Below are 9,393 nucleotides of genomic sequence, written 5' to 3' on the forward strand. Positions count from 1 at the left end.
TTTCGACACTTTTTCCCTAAAGTATGAAATCTATCCCACATTTTAGTTTCAGATTTTGAGCATTACTTATCTATTATTCCATTAGTTTTGACAATTTTGCATGATGGATTCCATACTTTAGGGGATAAGATGTCCAAAATTAAGTTTAAGGACTAAAATTGGATGAGTTTCGTACTTTAGGAGGTAAAGTGTCTACAATTAAGCGTCACTTGCATGTTTTTCAGTTAGTTTTGACAATTCTAGGTAAAGAATTTCATACTTTAGAAGGTAAGATGTCTACGTTAAGTTTCAGGACTATAGCAAGATGGGCTTTGTATTTTAGGGGGTAAAATATTCACAACTGAAGATTAAGAAATAAACTGAGGTGGATTTCATATATTAGAGGGTAAAATGTCAAAAAGTTAAATTTAATGATTCATGTTGAAGTATGTTTATAGTTTAAGAGTCAAAAGAAGAATTTACCCTATTTTTATCGTATTTAAATGCACACCGAGTTAAGCTCTTTAATATCCAATCGTTAAATTGCTCCAGTTCCATAACATAATAGATCTTATCAATTATGATCAATTAATTATTAGCATGAACGTCTAAGTTGCTTTGTGGATCTAATAATGGAATGCACTTTCCATGCTTTTTTTTGTAAAAATTATTTAAGCAAAAGAATTATACTAGAAATGAGAGAATGACTCAAAGCAAATAACAAATTTTATGATGATTATGCAACCAAGAAGAGAAAGGGAACTAGAAACGTTAGCATCAAAATTTAGAAAAAAAAAAAAAAAAAAAAGAATAGGAACAAATGTACAAAAGAAAAAAAAAAGAAAAGGAGAAAAGCCCATTATCCATATTTGTGGGCATATTTCTCCCTAAACATCTGTTATTCAAATGGGTACCCAAAAAAATTGATGAGATTAAAGTGACCTAATCTGCAAATTCAAGAAGGATCAAGTGTAATTTACCCAATTATCTTCATGGATTTGATTGTGTCCTTATCAATATAATTTCTACTCCTAAATTAATTTTTTTAATTTATATGTTGGCTTCTAATATGAGATTTTCTACAGATCCTTTTCGGTATTATCATACTCTCGAATTTAATTTACCAATGGATTGTAAAATAATTATTTTGGACCCTTAAATTTGAACCTCTACCATCACTTAGGAATAGAAGTTCAGAAAATGGTTTCCCAAAATATGCCATAGAATCTTCTCTCAATATGCACTTCTTCTATATAGACTCTTCTCGCAACTTTTAAAGTCTCCTCCACCATCTCATGATTTAGGGAAACTCTCCAAGGCCGCCATCTCCAAGATTTAACGTTTGAATTCGCAGCGAGGAGGGGTCTTTCCTAAGATGTTTGTTATGTAATGCATATCCTCTAGTTTTTCCCCAAAAAAAAACTCAAAATTTTTAATGACATTCATATTTAACCATTCTACCATCTAATTTAGAGAAATTGTTTTTAAGAGACTATAGTTTAGTTACCCACAAAAATGCGTATTTTAAAGCCAATTTTCAATAATTGGCCGAGATGATAGTGTTGGTGTCATGTCTTCCTCCTAACCTGAATTCGAACCTCTTTTAGAACATCCGTTTGATGCACAGGATTTGCCTAGTGCATCTTACTCCTCCTTATAGTTGGCAGGCTGTTGCACACTTTCAGGTAGTGACTACGGTTCCATATCAACAAATTTAGTTAGATCATTTTGATCTAGATCCATACCCATTAAATTTAATTAAATTTAGAACCAAATCCAAACCCTTATGGTTGAAAAAGTAAACCCGAACTCAAACTCTCATGAGTTTGGGTATCCATGGATATTTTTCTGAACATACTGCGAAGAACTAAAATAAAAATATTTTGAAAATATATAGTGTTCAAGATAATATAAATACCATCCAATTTTTATTTTCAAATAATAAAATTAACAATCATGATGTTGAATGCAATAATACGAATTCAAAGAAAGGACTATGCTCAACTAAAACTATTTATTTTCAAGGTTTCATTTGCATCTATATTCAATCTTTCATTTGTTTCTTTTTACTTTTTCTCTTTCTTGAAAAGGTTTGTACTAACTACAATAACATAGAATATTGCTTATTTTATAGATTTACTAGTATATACATAAAATCTGAGTAGAGTTTGATTTGGATTTAAATTTGGGTCTAGATCATAGAAAATCAGACCCTAACCAGACTTATAACTCTCTTGTAAGGTTTGGATTTGGATATGGTTTGGATTTGACAAATTAAACAAAATTCTATCCAAGTATATTGGATTTGGATTGAATTTGAGTGAGATTCAACCCATTGGCATGCCTATATGTAAAACTCATATTTTACGCTTTAATATGTTGACACATGTCTTCTAGGACAAAAGATACTCTGACACATAAGTGGATGTTACACCTATGCTACACTCCTCAAGTCACATACATCTTGCAATATTTAGAAATCGTTTCTTTTGATTTGTGGTTCTACTTAATCAGAATAACTCAAAAGTTTTTTCTTTTATAAGGACTATTTATTTATTGTGTTAGTTGACAAAACTAGAGTTAAACCTAACTAAGGCTTTTTATTGTGATAGTTTAAAGAAGGCAGATCGCAACACATTAAAATGTATAATATAAGTGTTACACAAGTAGGAGATTTGTAGCCATTTCAAAGTTGCAATTCTTAACTGTTGACTGTACTCAATATGATTAAAATGCATGCAATTCTTAAAAATCTGAAAAAATAACAACTTAGGATTATGTCTATGCCTTGAATTCTCAAAATTAATTTCTTGAATTCTACTATTACTCTTTGCCTAAGTAGTAACGACTTGGAATTATGTGTATGCCAAGAATTCTCGAAGTCACAATGCCTTCAATTCAATTCTTATATACACTGATAGTACATATACTATCACGGTTAGATCTATGACACGTGTAAAAATTGAATTTTAAATTCAAATTTTACATAGTTGTCATCCATCCAACGCTGATAGTGTATATACTGCCAGTGTAAGAAAGATTAATCCTTCAATTCTATGCCTTGAATTCTTGAAATCAATGTCTTTAATTCTACTATTACTCTTTGCCTAAGTATTAACGACTTGGGATCATGTGTATGCTAGGAATTCTCAATTCTACTATTACTCTTTGCCAAGCAACAATTTTTTTTTTGTTCTTCTCACACCCTTTGCCAAACACATCAGAGACACTAACAGCAGTTTTTAGTTATTGAATAACTTCGTGGACCAAGTAACCAGCTAAAAAGGACATTGCAACATCGAGATCAGAGATATTTGTAACAATTGAGCTACAACAAATCAAATGAGCAGGGAAAGAAACCTTATAAAATATTAGTATGTATCATTAAAATATCTTGTTTGCCTAAGCTTTCTCAGCAAGAAAAAGCAGCACCTCAATGGGGAATCATAACCTCTCATGCCCTTAGCCATAAGACTGCATTGATGCTCTTGTTCTTCTTTATTTTTTTTGGGTGGTGGGCCTTCTCAATTGGTTTTCTTTAACACAAATTTTTACTTTTCTCACAGGCAGCATAAATCCTTATGCACTATGATCATGATTACCTTCTCCCAACTCATGCACTAGCATTTGTTTTCTGGCCCTACATTAAATATTACACCCTAATCCCTACTAAAGCAAAAAATAGTTACATCCATGTTGGATTTAATCTCTTGTTGCTTGTCTTTTGAAATACACATCTGTATTTCTATATCTGAATTTTGATTTTGTCACCAAAATAACTGTTTTTTCCTCCGAAAATAAAATAACAAAAGGAGAAGAAACTTTTTCTTTATAATAAAAGTACTTGTTTGGAAAGGTTGAATGTCTTACCTCTCTTTTTACTTTTTTCTTTCCAAATAACAGAGGAAAATAAAATTTGGAGGAGAAAATAAGTAACATAGACATTTTAACTTGTCCTTTTCTTTTCTTACCTTCTTTTGGAAAGCAATATGTGTCTGCAATGTAAACCTACCAATCTGAGCTAGTAATTACAATTTTCTTAGTTGTATTATCCTATGTTAGACCCTAGCTAATATAACCATACGTACCCATGATAATTGTCCCTTTACAAGGCTTAGAAAGTGATGCCTAAAAAATGTGCAAGTTGAGCAACCATTTTCTGATATACACTTCATGTAAAGCTACTGCCCTGAAATTTCAAAATCCCCATGTCTCTGGTAGAGACAACCTTACACATCAACATTGCCATTGCATCAGATCCTATCAGATATGTGATTGGGGGAACATTCTCACGCTCACTGACAGAAAAAAAGGACCTCAATCTGGGATCAAACACAGTTGAATTTTTTTTTCCTCCTAAAGATCCTATCCTGGATAGACCTTGTCTGTGGGACCTATTTTTCTTTGACCAAAAGTTCATTCCATCCCTTGTGTAGTTATTTTATTCTAATCCCTTCTTGTGTCTGCAGAATAATACATTTTCACGGGCACTTAAATGTGTATGAAGTACATGTACACACTAGTGACTACACTACCAAACTCCAATCTAACTCCTTCCTTTTCTAATTCCTCCCCACGTTCCCTCCTTTTGTACATTTGCAAAACACACTAGAAAAGAACTTTCTCTAAAGCTCACTCTTCTGCTTTTTCGCTCAGAAAATTCTCCATCATACTAGCCACTCTCTCTCACTCTCTTTCTTCTTCACAAATACTTCTTCACTCAGCTCGTTTCTTCAGTTCTTGGGCCTTTTTTTTCTACCTTTCCCTTTTTTGCCACATTTTTCTTTCACATGGAGATGACCATCTCAATACGGCTTGCTCTTCCTCTTGCTGCAATACTGGTGTTAGTTTCAGTTTTAGCAGCAGATCAAGGAGGATTTTCATCGATGAAAACAGATGCGGAGGCTCTTTTATTGTTCAAGAAGATGATCCAGAAGGACCCTAGTGGAGCTTTATCAGGTTGGCAGCTTAGTAAAGATCCATGCAAATGGAATGGGGTTACTTGCAATCTTGAAAGAGTAACTCAACTAGATCTTGCCCAATCTGGTCTTGTTGGCCAAATCACTCTGGCTCCTTTTGCTTCTCTGGATATGCTGATATCCCTCAATCTGTCTGCAAATTCTCTTGCTATAAATTCGACATCTTTGGTGCAGCTTCCATATGGATTGAAGCAACTTGAATTATCATTTTCTAAACTTGTAGGTCAAGTTCCCGAAAATTTTTTCTCTAAGCATCCCAATCTCGAGTATGTGAATTTTGCTTTCAACAATATAACTGGTTCTTTACCCGAGAATTCCTTGTTATACATCGATAAATTGCAATATCTTGATCTTTCCTATAATAACCTCACAGGCTCTATTGCAAATATCAAAATTGAAACCTGCAATTCATTGTGGCATCTTGACTTGTCCGGGAACCAAATACAGGATTCCCTTCCCGTTTCCTTGTCCAATTGCACAGCTCTTCAAGAGTTGAGTTTAGCAAGCAATTTTTTCAGTGGTGAAATCCCACGATCTTTTGGTGAACTCAAAAGCTTGCAAAGATTAGATATCTCACAGAATCATCTGTCTGGTTGGATACCTCCTGAATTGGGAAATTCATGTGCCTCCCTCTTTGAGCTTAAGCTGTCTAATAACAACATTACAGGATCAATCCCTACTACTTTTGGATCATGCTCTTCGCTCCAATCATTTGATTTATCCAACAACAACCTGACAGGTCCCTTTCCTGATTCCATCCTCCAGAACTTAGGATCTTTGGAGACATTGTTACTGAGCAGTAACAAGATCTCTGGACCCTTTCCTGCTTCCATTTCCAACTGCAAGAAATTACGAGTGGTCGACTTCAGCTCCAACATGCTTTCAGGAATCATTCCACCTGATATATGTCCTGGAGCTGGGGCACTTGAAGAGCTGAAAGCACCAGACAATTCACTCATTGGAGGAATTCCACCTCAGTTATCCAAATGCTCACAGCTGAAGACAATAGACTTCAGTATAAATTACCTCAATGGTTCAATACCAGCAGAACTAGGAAATCTTGAGAATCTAGAGCAGCTCATTGCGTGGTACAATAGCTTGGACGGCAATATACCAGCAGAATTGGGAAAGTGCAAGAAACTCAAGGATCTTATTCTGAATAATAACTATTTGAGTGGCAAAATCCCTACGGAATTGTTCAATTGTGGTAATCTTGAATGGATATCCCTCACAAGCAATGTACTTACCGGTGAGATACCACGAGAATTTGGCCTTTTGACTAGGTTGGCAGTTTTGCAATTTGCAAATAATAGTTTGAGTGGTCAGATCCCGATGGAGTTGGCAAACTGCAGCAGCTTGGTTTGGCTTGACTTGAACAGCAATCGCCTTAGTGGTGAGATCCCACCTCGACTTGGAAGACAGCTTGGAGCAAAAGCACTGAGTGGAATACTCTCGGGAAACACAATGGTGTTTGTCCGAAATGTTGGGAACTCCTGCAGAGGAGTTGGAGGATTACTCGAGTTTGCAGGAATCCGCCCTGAAAGGCTATTGCAGGTTCCATCCCTGAGAAGTTGTGATTTCACAAGAATGTATTCCGGTCCAGTTTTAAGCATGTTTACTCAATACCAGACTCTGGAATATCTAGATATCTCATACAATGAGCTTCAGGGGAAAATTCCAGATGAATTTGGGGACATGATGGCTTTGCAAGTCCTTGTTATATCACATAACCAGCTATCTGGTGAGATACCTCAGACACTTGGCCAGCTGAAGAATCTGGGAGTGTTTGATGCATCACATAATAGACTGCAGGGCCATATTCCAGACGCTTTGGAGAATCTTTCTTTCCTTGTGCAAATTGATCTGTCCAACAACGAGTTAACTGGGCAAATTCCACAAAGGGGACAACTAAGTACGCTTCCTGCAAGCCAGTATGCAAATAATCCTGGGCTATGTGGGGTTCCTTTGCCTGTGTGCCAATACCAGCAACCTGCAACAAATTCAGCTGGAGATGGTCAAAAGGAAGGCCGAAGAACTTCAGCTGCATCATGGGCTAACAGCATTGTAATGGGGGTGCTTATCTCCATTGCTTCTATCTGCATTTTAATTGTGTGGGCAATTGCAATGCGTGCAAGGCAGAGGGAGGCAGATGGACTGAAAATGCTTAGTAGTCTGCAAGCAACTCATGCTGCCACGACCTGGAAAATTGACAAGGAGAAAGAGCCTTTGAGCATCAATGTAGCAACCTTTCAGCGGCAGCTTAGGAAGCTCAAGTTCTCTCAATTAATTGAGGCTACCAATGGTTTTTCGGCAGCAAGCCTCATTGGCTCTGGAGGATTTGGAGAAGTTTTCAAGGCAACTATGAAAGATGGATCAAATGTTGCTATCAAGAAGCTCATACGCCTGAGCTGCCAGGGTGACCGAGAATTCATGGCTGAGATGGAGACCTTGGGCAAGATCAAGCACAAGAATCTAGTACCCCTGCTGGGATACTGCAAGGTTGGTGAAGAAAGGCTACTGGTCTATGAGTTCATGGAATATGGAAGTCTTGAAGAAATGCTGCATGGAAGAGCAAGAGCACGTGATAGGAGAATTTTAACATGGGAAGAAAGGAAAAAAGTTGCAAGAGGAGCAGCCAAAGGACTTTGCTTTCTCCACCACAATTGCATACCCCACATAATACATCGAGATATGAAGTCAAGCAACGTACTCTTGGACCATGAAATGGAGTCTAGAGTTTCTGATTTTGGAATGGCAAGGCTCATAAGCGCACTTGACACTCACCTTAGTGTTAGCACATTAGCAGGAACACCTGGATATGTACCACCAGAGTATTATCAAAGCTTCCGGTGCACTGCAAAAGGTGATGTGTATTCATTTGGGGTTGTCCTTTTGGAACTCCTTACTGGGAAAAGGCCAACAGATAAGGAAGATTTTGGAGACACCAACTTAGTAGGTTGGGTGAAAATGAAGGTAAGAGAAGGAAAAGGAATGGAAGTAATAGATCCAGAATTACTTTCAGTGACTCAAGGGACTGATGAAGCAGAAGCCGAAGAAGTGAAAGAGATGGTGAGATATTTAGAAATTACACTGCAGTGTGTTGATGATTTCCCATCAAAAAGGCCTAATATGCTCCAGGCCGTAGCCATGTTGAGAGAGCTTATGCCCGGAAGTGCCAATACAAGCAATAGTTCCTGAAACATCATAAAATCTGTTAGTGCAACACAAGGATTGTAAGATTTGCTGTTCAAGAAGTCAGAATCTAGTTGTACTTACTTTTGCAAGAGTCTTATTTGTTTTGTATCAGTTCATTTTGCAGTAAATACCATCTACATAAAGGTTCAGAATTGTTGCCTGTAATAGAATTTACACAGAAAGTGATGAGCTTTAACCGGATGCTAAAAATAGTTGCCCTATGTAAATTCTTTCTTGAAGTGAACCAAACAAATGACGCACAGAGCTGTTATTTGGTTTGTATCTCTTTACACAGGATTAGTAAAATAGCTTAAAGTCAAGATAGCAGTCCCAACTTGCTCTTTGAGTATTTGAATGTCCATGACATATGCACCAAGATAGAATTGGACTTAGTTACGCATGTAGCTTCTACATTGTAGATTTTCAAGTTCAAGTTGAGAAATTTGTTGTGATTCTAGCAGAATCCAAGTCAACGAGTAAGGGAGTTGGCATGGCAACTTGCAAGGCCTCGATTCATAATATGAAGCAGCAGGAGTAAAAGACAATTTACATTGTTTTGGATTTCCAAAGTTGTTTAAACTTACAAGCCAATGAAATTTTGGAGCTAACACCTAAACTCATACAGAGAGAGCAAGCTAAACAATGTACTTATAAACAAATAACTGAAGAAGCTAACCAGTTTACCCCTCCCTTTAACAAATTCTGACCTCGAAAATGGTAGAAAACCAATTTTAAACAAAAGGTGCCACATAGTTATGAAGAAAATGAAACTCATAAATGCATGTATTGAAGGCCAATGGCCTCAAACTCTCTGTCTATTCTACATATGAGGTACCTGGCATTTTCCCCGAATTAATGCAGTTGATATACTCTAGAATGTCTACAGATTGTGCAGCTAACAAATAAACATGAACAGCTAGCCATTTAAATGTGAAACAATTCCTCCTCAATCTAATTGTAAAGTGTACTTTTCCAGCCATATTGTTGTGATTGACTTTGCAGAAAAAGAGATTTAGACAGGATAGAGACTCATTTGGTTACATAAGTAGATTAAATTACAATATATGATGACAAAACAGAATAAAAAAAATATTCGTAACCAAATAAAAAAGAATTAATCTTGTAAACGCTGTCAGTGTATACATTATCACCTTTAAATATATGACACATGTGTAAAATTTGAATTTGAAATTCAAATTTTATTTATATGTTGTTCATTCAACCGTAATAATGTATATAT

General features: G+C 36.2%; 1 protein-coding gene across 1 annotated transcript; it reads left to right on the forward strand.

Moving 5' to 3' along the window:
- The first annotated feature begins 4,403 nt into the window (after nucleotides 1-4,403).
- Nucleotides 4,404-8,363, forward strand: LOC140021617 (serine/threonine-protein kinase BRI1-like 2). Its single transcript, XM_072072878.1, has one exon. It carries the CDS (start codon nucleotides 4,770-4,772, stop codon nucleotides 8,154-8,156), a length of 3,387 nt encoding a protein of 1,128 aa, XP_071928979.1. The 5' UTR covers nucleotides 4,404-4,769; the 3' UTR covers nucleotides 8,157-8,363.
- Nucleotides 8,364-9,393: the final 1,030 nt, after the last annotated feature.

This window comes from Coffea arabica, chromosome 11e (genome assembly GCF_036785885.1).
Source record: "Coffea arabica cultivar ET-39 chromosome 11e, Coffea Arabica ET-39 HiFi, whole genome shotgun sequence".
NCBI lineage: Eukaryota > Viridiplantae > Streptophyta > Magnoliopsida > Gentianales > Rubiaceae > Coffea > Coffea arabica.